The sequence below is a fragment of the Erythrolamprus reginae genome, chromosome 4, assembly GCF_031021105.1.
Source record: "Erythrolamprus reginae isolate rEryReg1 chromosome 4, rEryReg1.hap1, whole genome shotgun sequence".
Classification (NCBI taxonomy): domain Eukaryota; kingdom Metazoa; phylum Chordata; class Lepidosauria; order Squamata; family Dipsadidae; genus Erythrolamprus; species Erythrolamprus reginae.
In genome coordinates, this window is record NC_091953.1 from 80,774,467 (window position 1) to 80,791,836 (window position 17,370).

General features: G+C 42.8%; 1 protein-coding gene across 8 annotated transcripts in view; it reads left to right on the forward strand.

Moving 5' to 3' along the window:
- BCLAF3 (BCLAF1 and THRAP3 family member 3) overlaps positions 1-17,370 on the forward strand; it is a 70,770-nt gene that overhangs the window by 14,773 nt on the left and 38,627 nt on the right. For 7 of the 8 annotated variants that reach the window (XR_011559027.1, XR_011559028.1, XM_070750730.1 and 4 more), the window contains exons 2-7: positions 2,665-2,738; positions 3,285-3,860; positions 4,202-4,801; positions 14,472-14,650; positions 15,234-15,342; positions 15,705-15,768. Coding sequence is in view for 6 of the 8 variants with exons in the window: in XM_070750730.1 (XP_070606831.1) it covers positions 2,698-2,738; positions 3,285-3,860; positions 4,202-4,801; positions 14,472-14,650; positions 15,234-15,342; positions 15,705-15,768 (1,569 nt within the window). In the remaining 2 variants the exon portion in view is untranslated. The remainder of the gene's footprint in view (positions 1-2,664; positions 2,739-3,284; positions 3,861-4,201; positions 4,802-14,471; positions 14,651-15,233; positions 15,343-15,704; positions 15,769-17,370) is intronic. The other variant, XM_070750735.1, reaches the window with a different exon arrangement.

Sequence of the window (17,370 nt, forward strand, 5' to 3'; positions counted from 1 at the left end):
TATTCCCCCATTGCATTAAAATTTGTTTTTCTGAAATACAATACTTTGGTTGCAGTATAGGATTGCTCACAATCAGTTTTTACATCAAACCACAAACATAGATGGTCACCTCAACCTAAATTTTCTCCCACCTTAACCTCTGAAACCCAATTCCCATTCGTAAAGACTAAATCTAGAATATTCTTCTCTCTAGTCGGTGTCTTAACCAGCTGTGCCAGAGCTGCTCCTGTAAAGGCCTCTACTATATTCTTACTTTTGCATGTAAGGGCACTGGGGATATTCCAGTCAACATCAGGCATGTTGAAATCACCCATAACCACAATATCTCCCTTTATTGCCATTTGGATAATTTCATCCACCATCTTGTTGTCATATTCCTCAGATTGCCCTGGAGGCATATATATCACCCCAATTCTAATGACAGAACCGTCATGCAAACCCAGAGAGTCTCCAGATCTTCCTCCCAAGGTCCAATTAAATATAGCCAATCAAACTCCACCATGATGTTATGAAAAATTTTGAGGTGTTTGGGCTGGTGTAATTCAAAACTCAAAGCAAACAGCCATGAAGATGCCAGTGCTCCAGCATGAACCGGATTCCAAATGTCTCTGTTCCTCGTCAACTGTCAATTCCCCCTCCAAATTTTCTGATGTCCTTGATATGGTTTCTAGCTTCTTGGTCAGCGGGTTTTTGAAGTGCTTTGCCTGAAGCAGTTGAAATTTCTCAGCTCCAGCATGTTACCATTGTGGAGGATGACCATCCACTTCACTGTAGTTTCTTCCAGGACTATGGTGACATGAGCTGCCCTTTATAGCTATTTCAGGACCACATTTCTACATGTAGGTCCAGATTTGGGTTAGGAAGAACTCTATTTGCTGGGGATTGCTGTCAAATTTCACATCCAGTGGTGGGGTCCCATAAGAGCCGCACACTGGACGACCCCTCCAGATGTTGCTGCTGTGGCCACTGCAGTCATGGGTCCATCTCCGGCATTGCCTGTTAATAAATAATAATAATAATAATAATAATAATAATAATAATAATAATAATAGGGTTGTGTGATTATTTTATTAATAAGGGTTTTTAAATTGTGTTTTTAGATATTGGATTTGTACATTTATTGTTATGAGCCGCCCCCAGTTCTCGGAGAGGGGCGGCATACAAATCTAATAAATTATTATTATTATTATTGTTGTTGTTGCCTGCTGTGGTGTATGCAGCCACCCCATTGGTCACAGGTCGCGAGTGGCTGTTTGGTTGAAAGGCTCAGGCTAGCCCTTCGTTTGGCTTGAGGTTTTCGAAAGCTCCCAACATAAATTTGATGGTGGTTCCATCATACAATTAGCTTGCCCATGCTCTCTGCTCATCTCTTTTTCCTCCTCCTCCAATTCTTACAGCTCCATCCTCTGCACCTGCCATTGCATGCACAATCCCGACAATAGAGGTGATGCCTCCTCCAGGTTGACAACAAATGCAGATTTCACTTAATGTCAAACCTACCCAGGAAAATTCTTGACTCCCTTTGAAGTGAAAAGGCATTTTACTAAGGATGCTGATTACAAGAGAGTCAAGTGGAATCTAAAATTACCACATGTCAATACAGAGCTAAAATTCCTGGTTTCTGTATGAGCATAGCCAATCCAGCACTGCCATAATAATATGGTAAACTCTGAGGTGTTTGGGCTGGTGAAATTTCATACTCAAAGCAAACAGCCTTGAAAATGCCAATGATCCAGCATGAACCAGATTCCATGCTATTCTTCCTCAACTCTCAATTCCCTCCTCCCAATTTTCCGCAAATTTTCAGCAAATTGCCCATTTGTTCCCACCACTACCACACTTTCCCATGACAGAATGCCAGCAGGATGCCAAGCATTAATCTGCTAATCTCTGGTTACATCACTTCAGTGATATAGGGAGTGATATAATTTAGACTTCTATCCTACTTTTTTGTGAGCATGTTTTTTCTTTAGAAAATAAATTATTGTAGAATTTTTTAAAATTCTTTTTAAAAATACAGCAAATTATCAAAAATTCTATTTTAGGTAAAATATGAGGTTGTTTTCTGTTGTAGCTTTTCATTCTTATTATCTTAATTACAGTGGTACCTCTACCTAAGAGCGCCTCTACTTATGAATTTTTCTAGATAAGAACTGAGTGTTCAAGATTTTTTTTGCCTCTTCTCAAGAACCATTTTCCACTTACAAACCCAAGCCTCCGAAACTGTAACTGGAAAAGGCAGGGAGAAGCCTCCATGAGGCCTCTCTAGGAATCTCCTGGGAGGAAACAGGGCCGGAAAAGGTGGGGAGAAGCCTCCGTGGGGCCTCTCTAGGAATCTCCTGGGAGGAAACAGGGCCGGAAAAGATGGGGAGAAGCCTCCAAGGGGCCTATCTAGGAATCTCTTGGAAGGAAACAGGGCCTCCACCCTCCCTGTGGTTTCCCCAATCACACACATTATTTGCTTTTACATAGATTCCTATGGGGAAAATTGCTTCTTTTTACAAACTTTTCTACTTAAGAACCTGGTCACGGAACAAAGTAAGTTAGTGAGTAGAGGTACCACTGTATTTATAAATTAAATACTTTAAAAAATATATATTCTGGTAAACATTAAAGTATTAACAGTTACAGTACATATTACATCATTTATATTTTTTCTAATAGTTCAACGAAGACAGCTTACAAGTATATGGAAAGATGGTTAGATCACGGTCAAGATCACCACGATGGAAACAAAGGTAAATAGTAATTTTTTTTTCTATTGCTCATACAAGTTATCCTTAATTTAATAAAAGACAGCAGCATTAAATGATTATCTGAGAAATATTATTCTTAATTATTGAAATTATATCTTGAAGTAAATGTTTTCAGGATTTTAGAGTGAGAAATCCTCTTAAAGGTAAGAATGGAATATAATATTCCCTACTGAGAATATAGTTGTCATAACATGGTTTACATTTTGGAATATAGCTGGTGACGGAACAGAAAAAGTAGTTTTCTGCAGCACTTAAAATTTGCTGCACTTCATGTGAATAATTTCTAGAAGTAGTTAGTCGGTATGCTGCAGTTTTGTTTCATTTCCCCTCAATTTAACCAACAAAAAAGTGAAGCATCTTGTTTGACTTGCAATTTTTTTAAAAAAAATTCAACATATGAAATATAATAACCTCCTATAGGTAACGTAGAACAATATTTTATGCTACTTTGTCAGACTCCCAAACCTACTGACATAATATATATTGCAGCAATTGAATTTAATTCTATATTTATGTGTTTTCATGTAGATCTTTATCACCAGTCTTCAGAGCACAGGAATATAATAGACAAAGGCATTATCACATTGATTATGATTCTGAATATAAGATTTTCCAAAAAGACTCAAAGAAACTTATATCTTGGAGAATGGAAGAGCCAAAACATGGGCAAACCAATCCCAGATATATACCACATGAAACAATCTATCATCGACTTCATGAATCCGGGTCATATTCCCCTTCTCTGAAAAGAAACCCTTCAGAAGACATTGATAATCATAAATCTTTTAGAACATATTCACCTGAAAGAAATGAAAGAATCCAAAGAAATCAGTTTAATTCCAGATATTTAGAAATGTCTCACAAAGAGCACCAGTCATTTTATCCCTCTAAAGTACATGTCAGAGAAATGCATGAAGATACTCGAGCTGTTGGAAACACAAAAGAAATGAAGACATATCATAGGCCATTAAAGACTTTATGTAAGTTTGAAAGAAAGTGGAATGAAAATGACTTGAGGCATCACCAATTAAAAGAAGACGAATACATTCAGTCATCTCGAAGATTTTCTAATGAATGTACACCATGGAGTTCTTCCAAGAAGAGGTAGAGAAATTGCCCAATTTTAATTGTTTTTTTAGTGGTATAAAGCCTCAAGTGAAAACAATTTTCCCTAATAGTTCAAGAATTCTGGCCAGAAAATTATTTTCTGTAACAATAAAAATATAGTTTAATTGTGGGCTGCTGTTGTTAGAGGAATACTGTTTCCTTTATATAAATCCTGTTGGTGACTAGCATATTCAAGATCATAATTTCCCCTCTTTTGGTGGCTTGAGGCATTACGGGGTGACACATTCTACCTAACAACTGAGTTTACCAGCATTCTGCATACATAACTTCTCATTTTCTTTCTTACTGCAAGTATAAATTACTTTATATCAACACAGGTATCCTGACCGTGATTACAGAGAATATGGGCCCAGCTCTAAAAAGGTGAATGAAATGGAGAGGTATGATAGAGAATCTGCAAGCAGTTCCAAATGGAAGCAAAACTATTCTTCTTCCAGTCAGAAAAAGGAACAAAGAAATCTTGAAGATCAATGGCATGGTGAAATTGAATACAGTAATAATTGTGAAGCTAAGGTTACCTATGAGTATTCTCATAAACATCATAGACATCCAATTGGAGGAAAATACTCCTCTGATGGAAAAGCAGAGAAATATGTCAAGTTGGATGAGAAATACAGCTACTGTAAAGGAATTTGGAATAGTAAATATTCAGATCATTATAGCAATGATAGGGCAAGCCGAATGGGACAGCCTCATACTGAAGTGGCAGTGAAATATAATTCAGGGAAAGGCCACAATTCATGTGTGAAATCCTTAGATCAAAATGAAAAAGAACGAATGCAGAAAGATGTGGATTTTAGGGAAAGAATAGATTTTTCCAGCAACTACCAGCATGATACTCGTAGTTCAGATGTTCATGCTAGGAAAGAGAAACTCACTGTCAAAGTGGATATGAAGAAAAGAATACATAAATACAGGTAATATCTCTTAATTATATTTTATTTATTTTATTTTAACAAATTATTAAAAGGAACATAATCATTTTGATAATTTAGGTCAGTACAGTGGTACTTCAGTACTCATCATTAATTAGTTCCGGGAGGTAGAATGGGTACCAAAAACTATGAGTACCAAGCAAGTGTTTCTCATGAGGAATAATGGTGTGCATAGGTGTCAGTCAAAACCTGTAGGCCAGATCCGGCCCTCAATGTGTTTAGATCTAGTCCACAGGGTCGCTCTGGAAATGGTGAGGGACCAGGCCCCACCCACCGCAAATTGGCCAGGAGCTTCCCTTGAGCATGCACACAGGAGGTGGCAAGTATGGGGGTCTGGTGGTGCCGAGCAGCAGATATAGTTCATTGGCCTTCTGGCTGCTCATTGGCCGGCAGCCTCCCAGCTAGGCTACATGGATCAAAGCTATGATGGTTCTGTGCCTCTTCCCTCACTGGCTGAGTTAGGACTCAGTCTCTAAAAGGCTGTGAGCAAAGCAGGCAAGCCAGGGAGGGTGGGCAGGGTGAGCAGGTTGTCCCAGGATCTGCCGGTGGAGGCTGGACTGAGCAGCAGTGGTGGAGCTGGAAGGTGGCAGGGTAGTTGTTCTTGGGAAGAGTGGATCAGCCCCTCTGGGCTCCAGGAAGCCTCACAGATTTCTCTTCTAGATTTGAACGTGTCGGGTTGGGAAGAAACAGCACCGGCTCTATGCTTGGCTGCCAGCATATCAGAGGAGTAAGGAGCAGCGGCAGCGCTAAGTTGAAAGGGGGGGGGGAAGGGCACGAGGGAAGTGAATCTCCTTAGGGGAGGTGTCAAATATCCACTTTTTGCCAGCATCCACAGAGCTTTTAATGCAAATGCAGATTTGAACTCTCTCAACTTTCCCATACCATAATCTCAAAAGGATGTGTCAGCTTTCCTTATCCTCCATAAGTCGCTCCCCAATCTTTTTCCAACCCAGCACACCAAAGATGGCTGACAGCTGCTTGCCAAGAAGTCAGTGGAAAGGTAGCCGATGTCCCACACAAGACCCCTTTCTGCTCGGCCTTTATCAACTGTTTGTTGGGCTGATGCCAATGTGTATTAACTATTAAGCAGACTAAGCACGTGCTTAGGGCACCAGACCCAAAGGGGGCAACACAAAGTTGAGAAAGAAGAAAAAAAACCAAATGAAGATCTGTAAAAAAAATTGATAAAACTAGAAGGGGGCCACCAAGATTTGTCAGTGCTTAGTGCACCAGTGAGCCTTAATCTGCTACTGGCTGATGCCCAGGGGCTCTCTTCCCCCAAACAAACCTGATCTTATGCTTATTTGGCGGTTGTGGGAAGGTTTTTGAGAAGGCTCAGCCCTTCTCTCCCCTAACAGTATACAGCAACATTTGGAGAAGGTGAGGTTTGGTCTACAAAAATTAAGCCCTGTCCAGACCCAGGTGGGCCGTAACCTCCCTGTTTGGGTTGAGATGGAGATGTTTCTTTTCATAGTATCAGGGAAATATCAAAAAGGAGCAGCAAGACACCAGTCCTGATCAGCCAATCACCCACACACTGTCCTCTTTTACTATGCCTGGTTGGTCAGGCAGTGTCATTCAGGTTATCACCCAGTGCCCGGACGTTGTGAGGGTCCAGTTAGAGAGGAAACAATTCCCAGTCATTTGGAAGGCTAGGAACAGGATGGGGTCAGGATACTTTCAGGACCCCTCTCTCTGAGGGCATCTGCCTGTTTCTCCAAGCCATATAAGGTAGATGCCTTAAGGTCCTCTCCTTCCAGTATTTTCATTCGCTGAGATAATGCTCCCGCCTTCTTCATAGCTTTCCTGCTGCTGTGAAAATGGTTCCACCATGGGATTCAGCAGCCCCTGCCCTCCCCCCATTGCTGAAATCTGGGCCTTTTATTTGCATTTGATTTTTTTTGTAAATACAAATAACTGAATAAGTGTCACAGGTGTTTCGTCACTGGAAGTTATTAAGAAAAGACTGGAAAGCTACCTATATGAAATGATATTGATGGATGATCTCTGGCAGGCCAGGGACAGGGGCTTGTTCTCTGTCCTGGCGCTTCTTGACCTCTCAGCAGCTTTCGATACCATCAACCATGGTATCCTTCTGCGCCGACTGGAGGGGTTGGGAATGGGAGGCACTGTTATTCAGTGGTTCTCCTCCTACCTCCCTGGTCGGTCGCAGTCGGTGTTAATGGGGGTCAGAGGTTGACCTCGAGGTCTCATTTGTGGGGTGCCACAGGGGTCAGTCCTCTCCTCCCTGATATTCAATATCTACATGAAACCGCTGGGTGGGACCATCCAAAGGCATAGGGTGAGATATCATCAGTACAAAGTGATGTGCCGGTGCCTGGAGGCTGTTGGGGTCTGGATGGGTGCCAACAAGCTCAAACTCAACCCTGACAAGACGGAGTGGCTTTGGGTTTTGCCTCTCAAGGACAATTCCATCTGTCTGTCCATTACCCTGGGGGGGAATTATTGCCCCCCTCGGAGAGGGTCCGCAACTTGGGTGTCCTCCTCGATCCACAGCTAATATTAGAACACCATCTTTCAGCTATGGCGAAGAGGGCGTTTGCCCAGGTTTGCCGGGTGCACTAGTTGCGGCCCTATCTGGACAGGGAGCCATTGCTCACAGTCGCTCATGCCCTCATCACCTCGAGATTCGACTACTGCAACGCTCTCTACATGGGGCTACCTCTGAAAATGTGGCCGCGAGAGCTATCATGGGGCTTCCCAGATTTGCCCATGTCTCAGCAACACTACATGGCCTGCACTGGTTGCCGATCAGTATCCGGTCACAATTCAAAGTGTTGTTAATGACCTATAAAGCCCTACATGGCATTGGGCCAGAATACCTTCAGGACCGTCTTCTGCCACATGAATCTCAGCGTTTGATAAGGTCCGACAGACTCGGCCTGCTCTGGCTCCCGTCGACTAAACAATGTTGTCTGGCGGGGCCCAGGGGAAGAGCCTTCTCTGGTGGCCCCAGTTCTCTGGAATCAACTCCCCCCGGAGATTAGAACCGCCCCCACCCTCCTTGCCTTTTGTAAGCTACTCAAAACCCACCTATATCACCAGGCATGGGGTAACTGAGTTGCCCCTAGGCTATGCTAAGGCTATGATAGAATTGTATATGGTCTGTTTGAGTTGTATGGTTTTAATAATGGGTTTTAAATGTGTTTTTAATATATTGGATTTGTGACATTGTATTTTGTTGTGAGCTGCTCCAAGTCCTTGGAGAGGGGCGGCATATAAATCTAATAATAATAATATTGAAAGACCTCTGGTAGAGGAGGAGTGGGTAGCAGGGTGCTACATGTGGGGAGGCTGTCCCAACAAGCCAGCATCCTTACCACATACAATTGGAAATGGGGATTCCCTTTCGAAAAGGGCCAGCCTCTCTCGTGCAGGACTGGGGAGCACTGCTTTGAAGCCACCGCCTCTTGCTCTCCAGAGATTAGTCAAGGCAGAAGTTGGACTTGAAGGAAATTGCTCCCTGCAAACTTTCTCTTCCATGATTCCACACGCAGCATTGTCCTCCACCTTCTGCTTTGCTGGGAAGAGGCACCAGACAAGGAAAAGCCAATGATGTCTGGAATTGGAAGAAGAATGTCTCTTTTGGCATGCACACCCCATTTTAAGCTTGGAGACTTTTATCCACATCTGAGTTTACAATCTGCCAGTCATGCCTGGGCTTGGGGAGAAGGCCCTCTCCTTCCTCTGTGGGTAAAAGTCCCCAAACCTGGAATGTGTTGTATGTGTGTGCATGTGTGCACTCCCTGCAGTTTGGAGAGGTGAGCTTGTGGGGCACCAAATTGTCCCCACATTGACTTAGCTAGTGTGATTTGTTCCTTCCTGACCCAACCATGCCGAGTGAACTGTCTAGCCGGCCATGTTCACCCAATCATGCCCACCTAGTTGCAGCAAAGCAGCTACTGGTCATTGAGAGCAATCATTAGGCTGATCCAGCCCTCAGTGAAATTGAGTTTGACAACCCTGATGTAGTGAATCACAAGGCAGCTGCACTAGCAAGTTCTGGTTTCTGCATTGAGCACCAAACAATTTATTTATTTATTTATTTATTTATTTATTTATTTATTATTTAGATTTGTATGCCGCCCCTCTCTGCAGACTCGGGGCGGCTCACAGCACAACACAACAATTTATAACAAATCCAAATATAATTTAAAATATTTAAAAGAACCCCATTTTGCTAACAAACACACACTCAAACATACCATACATAAATTGTACATGCCCGGGGGAGGTGTTTCAGTTCCCCCATGCCTGACGACAAAGGTGGGTTTTAAGGAGTTTACGGAAGGCAGGGAGAGTAGGGGCAGTTCTAATCTCCGGGGGGAGTTGGTTCCAGAGGGTCGGGGCCGCCACAGAGAAGGCTCTTCCCCTGGGGCCCGCCAACCGACATTGTTTAGTTGACGGGACCCGGAGAAGGCCCACTCTGTGGGACCTAATCGGTCGCTGGGATTCGTGCGGTCTCGGAGATATTCTGGTCCAGTGCCATGAAGGGCTTTAAAGGTCATAACCAACACTTTGAATTGTGACCGGAAATTGATCGGCAGCCAATGCAGGTGTGAATACTGGGACAAATTTTTCATGTCAAAATGTGTAGTACCAAATTCGATGAGTTTCAAAACAGTTGAATACCAAGGTACTACTACTGTTGAGTTGATTGATTCAAAGAATTACAGTAGCCTCTTGCTCCATTGTCTCACCGGCTTCCTGAAAATCCGAATATCATGGGACATTTCTTCCCTTTATCTCCATGAATATCTCCAGTGCAAGGGGCTGTAGTTAAAATGAGAAATCGATAAAATAAAGCTGCTTTGTGTAGTGCATCCTGAAAGTAGTTTTCAGGATTGAAAGTAATTTTAAATAATCACCTAAAAGAAGAAAAATGGCATATAATTATAATTTGCTTGAATTAACTTGACCTTTAATGGTTTATTTTGTGAAACTGAATCATGTCTGTAATCAGTTTATATAATCATAACTGGACGACCAATATTTTCCTAGTTTGTATAATTTCAGAGACTGATTTGTGGTTGCTTTAAGCATGTTTTAAACTTGTATGTTCAGATATGCTTTTATCAAGTAGCACACCTCACTGAAATTGTGTATATTATTAGATGAAGAGTGGTGAATCCATAGCTTTAAATATATTGATCCTAAGCAGTGCCTAGCTTACAGGATAAATGTGAAGAGATACTGAAAGTTGTAATTGGTCACAGGTTTTCAATCTCTATATGTTGCCTTTTTATTCTGTAGTTTGGGGAGGAAGTGTCTCACAGCTATACCTTAAAATATCCCTCTATATTTTTTAAAACAATTTTTGTCATATCTAGTCTCTGGAGTTAGGCCAGCCGCTACATAGCAAACAAACTACATAGACATGAAATGTTGGCAGTTGAAGTCTTAGCCTATTGAAAGTATAAGATAATTATAGTGGTGCTTAAAACAAATAATATTTTAGGTCATATTTATGCAACAATATTGAAAATTCAAAAGAGTACACGAATGTTTAAGCACTACTGTACAAAGATTGAACTTGCTTGGTGTATCATTCATTACATAAGGGAAAGATGACAATAAAGCTTAAAGGATGTAGATCTTGAAATTAAAGAGAACAGAGTGATGGTTATAGCTAAGTGTCATTTGATTATCATATTTTTCAGAGTAAGATGCACCTCCCCCCCCTAAAAGAGGGTGAAAATGTCAATGCGTCTTATACACCAAATACAGCAATTTTTGCTGTCCTTAAGCCCCGCCCCAGATCCATTTTTTGCAAAAAATGAGCTAATTTTTCAAAAAAATTGGGTGAACAGGAAAGCCTGCAGAGAGCTCCTGGGTGCTGGGTTTTTTTTTTTTTTTTGCAAAAATGTTCCAATTTTTGCAAAAAACAGGCCATTTTTCTCCCATTTTTCTTTGCAAAAATGGGTTAGGCAAAGGGTGGGAAGTCTGCAGTGAACTCCTGGGGACTGGAAGAAAACAAAAATGCCCCCAAAATGACATATTTTTCACAAAAGTGGGGGCACCCAGGACCCTGCAGGTTTTATAGACCCTTTGCCCACCCCATTGGGGTTGTTTTATTACCCCATCTAGCATGACTGGAGGAGAAATTCTGGGACTTGAAGTCCATAAGTCTTAAATTTGTCAAGTTTGAAGTTTGTAAAAAGTGTACACGGTTGTAAAAAGTATACATGTTTGCGAAAAGTATTCTGCTACACTGGTATTTTATTAAATTATATATTAGTATAGTAATATACTAAATATATTACTACACCATTTGGTTCAGAATACTTTTTCTTTGTTTTCCACTTCTAAAATCTAGGTGCGTTTTATACTTTGGTGCATCTTTTACTCCAAAAAATATGGTAGTCTTTCATCCATTTATAATTTTAGACCGCCACTGACAATTCTACCTCAATAATCTTAGGCCAACCCTGTGTCAGCTTCCATTTCCATTAATAACAGGAAAGAGTGGAATTTTCATTTGGCATTCTATTGAATTGTAGTTGTAGTGGGCAGAGATTATGGACAGCCGATATACCTATATACTAATTAACTTGCTCTGGGTAACCTAAATAATAATTGTTAGCTACTCTTAACTTTCTTTTTTTCTAATTTAAATATTACTTTTTGTGACATAAGTGATTTAGAGAATTTAATATATCCAATTATTCATCAATTGATATATTTCATAATATAACATTTTGTTCTTTAGAATATGATTGAAGTAGAGCCACTGTGTAAAGCTGCAGTGATTTTCTGTATCTGTTCACAGGCTTTTGCTGCCCCAAAATATTGCTGCAGAACAGTTGGCCAAATTTAAATTACTGCCTGAAGCATGGTTTAAATAGCACCCTTTTCCCAGTCCTTTCCTTCATTTGTTTCTCCATGATATCTGAGAAAATGTTTTTTCCCTCTCTTCTCTTGGTGTTGGTTCTAGAGCTACCGTGTTTCCCCGATAGTAAGGCAGTGTCTTACTATCTTTTTACCCCCCAAAGCCCCACTGTGTCTTACTTTGGGGGTATGTCTTATATTGTCCTGGGCACCGGGGCCGGCTCGTCTTCGGGCTTTGGCCCGGGCGAGGTCTCTTCTCCTCCGGGCGGGCGGCGTTAGGCGTCCACCCACCCCCAGCCCCGAATTCAGGGCGCGCGAAGGAGAAGCCGGCTCTCAAACCGAAGGACGGCGCTGGTCCCAGCTAAGCCTTCTGCGCCTGACTCGGCGAGGCGAGAGGGAAGAAGGAGAAGCGCAAGTGGATGCGGAGCGCCCGGGAGGCATTTATCCGCCCGGGAGGCATTTATCCGTCCTTCGCTTTGACGGCGCTGGTCCGAAGCGAGCCGAGCGGGCGGACCAGCGCCGTCAAAGCGAAGGATGGATAAATGCCTCCCGGGCGGATAAATGCCTCCCGGGCGCTCCGCATCCACTTGCGCTTCTCCTTCTTCCCTCTCGCCTCGCCGAGTCAGGCGCAGAAGGCTTAGCGGGGACCAGCGCCGTCCTTCGCTTTGCCAAGCCGGGGAAGAGGCAGTGGCGCCGCGGCAAGGCGAAGGACGGCGCTGGTCCGAAGCGAGCCAAGCGGAGGGGAGCGCCGTCCTTCGCCTCGCTGCCACCGCCTCTTCCCCGGCTTGGCAAAGCGAAGGACGGCGCTGGTCCCCGCTAAGCCTTCTGCGCCTTCTGCGCCTGCGGTTGGGGGCATTGCCCGGGCCCTTCCAGTAGCGGCTGGGAAATAAGCAACAGAGCAGCCCGCCCAGTCCCGAAATGATCCCGTCGCTGCCGCCTGCAGAACCTCTACCGCCGTCCAACCTCGGGGAAGGAGGAGGCGGGCTCCCTCTCCCCTCCCTCCGCCTCCCTCCACTGTGCTCGCAACTGGCTGCCCTCCCGTTGGCAGCCGGGTTAACGAGAGGCTGGGCTGTCAGCCTCTGGGAAACCCGGCGTGCCCGAAGGGGGTCTGCACCTCGGAGGCATATGCAGAGCGCAGGTGGCTGAGGGAGGCGAGGCGAGGCGAAGCGAATTCAGGGCGCGCGAAGGAGAAGCCGGCTCTCAAACCGATCGGATTACCTTCCGCGCCTTAACATTTATTTATTTTTTCCCCACCTGAGCGGATGCACCGGCACTCACGAATCCGGTCTGCTCAAAAGCAATTTGGATCGGGAGATATTTCTTTTGAAATACTGGGTTGTACAGACCCAACCTATATAGCTGAGCAGACGAATCCACTGCTGAATTAGCATTCGGCATCAAAACCTTTCTCCTTCTTCCCTCTCGCCTCGCCGAGTCAGGCGCAGAAGGCTTAGCGGGGACCAGCGCCGTCCTTCGCTTTGCCAAGCCGGGGAAGAGGCGGTGGCGAAGGACGGCGCTGGTCATCGGGCTCCCCCCCCCCCCGCAATACCCCCGTGTTTCCCCGAAAGTAAGACATATGTCTTACTTTCGGGGTATGGCTTATATTAGCCAACCCCCCTGAAACCCCCCATATGTCTTACAATCGGGGGGGTCTTACTATCGGGGAAACACGGTAGCAATTGAGAAACCATTCAAAGCCAATTATCTGGAAGAGGAAACTTTTGTAGCCCTATAATAATTTTCATGGATTTTTACAGTACAGAAAGTACTGTACACTCTTCCTTAAGTTGAGTTAAGATTTGTTACATCCTGGTTGTTTTCTTTGCAATAACATGTAAATGGTTAGCAAACAATATTTAGCGTTTTGCTGATTTGAAAGTTCACTGTGTGTTGGTGACAGACTGCCATGAAATGTGGGGAGGGAATGGTGGGGAAATGTTTAGGAAATAGAAAGTAGAAACTGTACTTTATTGAGAGGCTGCCTCAAGGTTATCAAGCTGGAAGAATGAGGGGTCTGCATACCAACCTGCATTTGAACTGACCATTGTGAAAATATCTTGCATGGACTTAATTGGTTACAGTACACTAAAGTATACTAAAGTGGACAATGAGAGACAGTAAAGAGAAGAACTCAGGTATTTTGGAGTGCGATTTTCAGTTCTGGCTATGCAATGCTGCAATATGCTTGCTCTCTAATAAAACTATCTTTTTCATCAAATGGAACCAAGGATCATTTTTATCTAGAAGTTCAAGTTGTGGGCAGTCTGACATCATATGTGATTATGGCAAAATGAAACACAGCTGATTTCTGCCATACATAAAAGATTAGATAGATCTGACTGTTATGATCACCTGCTATTTGATGAGCTGAAAGTAGGATTAGGTATCACAAATACACAAATCTGATTGGCTGTTTAATGATGTTATAAAAACAAAACAGCATTTTTATATCTAAGCTGGAGACTCACTGTATCACTATTTTACATATATGCTGTGTATATGGAGTAAGACTAAGCAGCTGTACTTCTGCACCACAAATACTTTATGCCTTTGTATTGTGCATGAGGATGCAAAAAATTGCATTTTATATATGAAATTAAGTATGAGTGCAGTAAGAACAGTGAAATGTTCTAAATATGAATATACATGTGTATATTGAATTATCAATATTCCTACCTTTCTCCATCTTTGTATGTGGATTAGTCTTCACTTCCCTTTTTTAATCTCTCTTGCTGTTTTATTCAAATATTTAAATGTTCTTTTAACAGACAATATTTTTTAAACTTTCCTAAATTTATTCCAGGGGAGCTTCTAGTCATATCACGGAGAGGCAGACATCATGTGACCTAGTAGCTGTGGATAAAAAACCTGAAAGTTTTCATCCTGTATTTGAACATATAAAATCTGTGGCACAGAAGGTAGAACAAAACCCATCAAAAGAATTTGCTCAGGAAATCATCACAATTATCCACCAAGTTAAAGGTGGTTATAGAAATTTAAAAACATCCTGTTTTTTGTGGTATTATCACTGTCTAATATTCAAAATATTTTGTATGTCATTAAACAAGGTAATTCAAGACATGTGAAATGTTGCAGCTGTTGCAGCTGTAAAGTAGTGTGAGATTAATACAAAAAAAATCAAGAAAGACTATGTCACTTTTTAAATTAGAAGTGGTGGGAGGTTTTTTTAAAACAATTGAAGTTCACATATGATGACTTTATATATGCATATATAGATCAAATTAATACTTTTAAAAACACTATTGGCACTAAGGTGGCACACACACACACACACACGTTTTATTTGAGAGAATGTTAACTGAAGTATATCTCAATTTAATTGTTCTGCACTTTGATCTGGCTGCCTAAGTAGTAAAACCTATATGGAACCCTTGAGATTTTGAAGGCTATATTGAAATAAATTATGAGTATATAAATTTATTAAGGAATGTATGGCCTTAAAACTTATAAGGGTTTAGATTTTACTATCTTCAGAGTGGATATTTTATTTGCTAATGATACTACTGCTTGTAGAATAAGCTTTTTTTCTTCATTATCTTCACAGCAAATTATTTTAAATCTTCTGACTTAACTTTAAATGAACGCTTCTCAAAAATACAAGATATAGCAGGGGCAAATGAAGTTAAAAGACATTTGGATCCAGAGATTCACAGGTAAGGTAAATTTATTCAATTCATAAAATTCATTTTGGTTGACAAAACAACAAATAATTCTGCATACTTAAGATATATCCAGTGTGTGGTATCTGTCTTTTCTACTAAGAAATGAGCCATTTCTTGGCTCATTCTCTGGCTCTTCCTAATTATGTCTATAATCTAGTTATATCCTACTCTTTCTATTCTTGTTCAGAATGGTCTAAATGTATTCCTGCACCATGACCAACATGGACTCAGAGATTTAAAAAAAAATAGATCCGCAGAAGTTGCATTATTTAAGTATATTTTGTGTAATTTAGTATGTGTTGTAGCTATTTTTTTCCACATAGCTTATTGATACTTATCTGCTTGGTCGTTAGGAGGATTGATATATCTCTGGCAGAACTTCAGAACAAACGAGCAAATTCATGTGAGTCTGGACAGGTATGTATATTTGTAGCCTAATGAAAAAAATATTTTTAGCAATGGGATAATTCATTCTCCATTGACTCTGGAAGGAGAGTCCATCATTGGTTGTTAACCAATCCTATTGGTAGAGACTGAGTTAATTTAAATAATTAATTAACTGGCACCGCCCCCTTAGCAGCCCCCATGAGCCAGTTTTAAAAACTCAGTCTAAGTGTAGAGACGTTTGAGTTTTTCTTCTGAGTTACCTTGTGTTATTTGAACATATATGGTTTAATTAAAATTGATTAAAATTGATTAAATTAATTAATTATGTAATTATTTTAATTTTTTTTTTTACCGTTTTAATGTTTTTTCTTCTGTTTCTACAGGTGAGAACAAGTGTTCCTGTAAGGGGTCTCTGCCCTCCGTGGGCACTCCCCCACCATTTTTCTCTTCAGGGGCCCCTTCCCTCAGCGGGTACCACCCCAAGCGAGGAGCGACACAGCCTGGGGTCCCTGGCCTCCAAGGCCAGACCCGGCTGCGAGCCGAACGTGGGGGGGTCCGCCCCCCCACTGGGAGGCTTGGGGGAAGCTCCGATTCCCCAGAAGCGTTGTTTTGAAAAAGCTGGCTGAGCGCCAGCGCCTCTCAGCTGTTTGGCGGGGCGAAAAAAAGCTGCCGCTGCTTCCTGGATCGCCGATTTGGCGAAATTGCTAAGAAGAGCTGTCAGAGGAGCGGGGCTGGCTGTGAAGAGGCAGATTGCCCTGGGAGTAAGATTGCTGGGCGCGAACAACAGAAGCTGGGCTACTCTGCGCATGCGCAAGGCCCAGGGGTGTCGGATCGCCATTTTGTGCTCAATCTCGGTGGAGAAAGCTGTCAGCGATTTCTAATCTGTGAGTACAATGGAAGATCAATCACTTCCAGTGAAACTGCCCTCTCCTAGCACGGTTCCCAAGGCCAAAGCTAGGTCCAAGGATAAGGCCAAGGCCCAGCACTCCTCTTCCTCGCTTAAGGAAGCTGAAAAGCGGATTCAAGCCTTGGAAAAGAGGTTGGAGGCGGCCCTTCACACCCCCTTGACCATTTCTCCTCTGTCTGCGCAATATTTGCCCCTGGCCAGGGACACATCAACTCTTAATCCTGCTATAAGACCAGCAGAGGTGCTGTCAGACCACGATTGGTCTCCAGACAGGCAAATGCCAACTATGCCTCAGGTGCTCCCTTCTCCTGGTCCTATCCAACCTAGGCCAGGGTCAGCAAGTCAGTCTCTAAGGAGCGGCCAGGGACTCTCAGCCACCTTCACGCCAACAGCAGCGGGGCTTCGAAGTCCACCTGAGACTTGGCCTTCTGCAGGGCTTAGACCTCAGCCAGATACTTGGCCTCAGATGTCCCCTTCGGTTCAGGATTTAATTAATAATGCCTACACTCAGGGGATGGCGGCGGGGGTGCAACAAGTTACACAGCAGCCTCGCCAGGTGCAATCAAAAAACCTGTGGTGCGCACCGCCCCCCTCAGGATTGGGGTCTTGGGCTGAGGAAGCAAACCCTTTAGAGGAAACTGAAAAAGACTATGAGCTGTCTGATGATGAGACACCACCGGAACAGCCTGTGGCGGCTGGGCTCTTTAAAGCCTCAACTTTCAGGG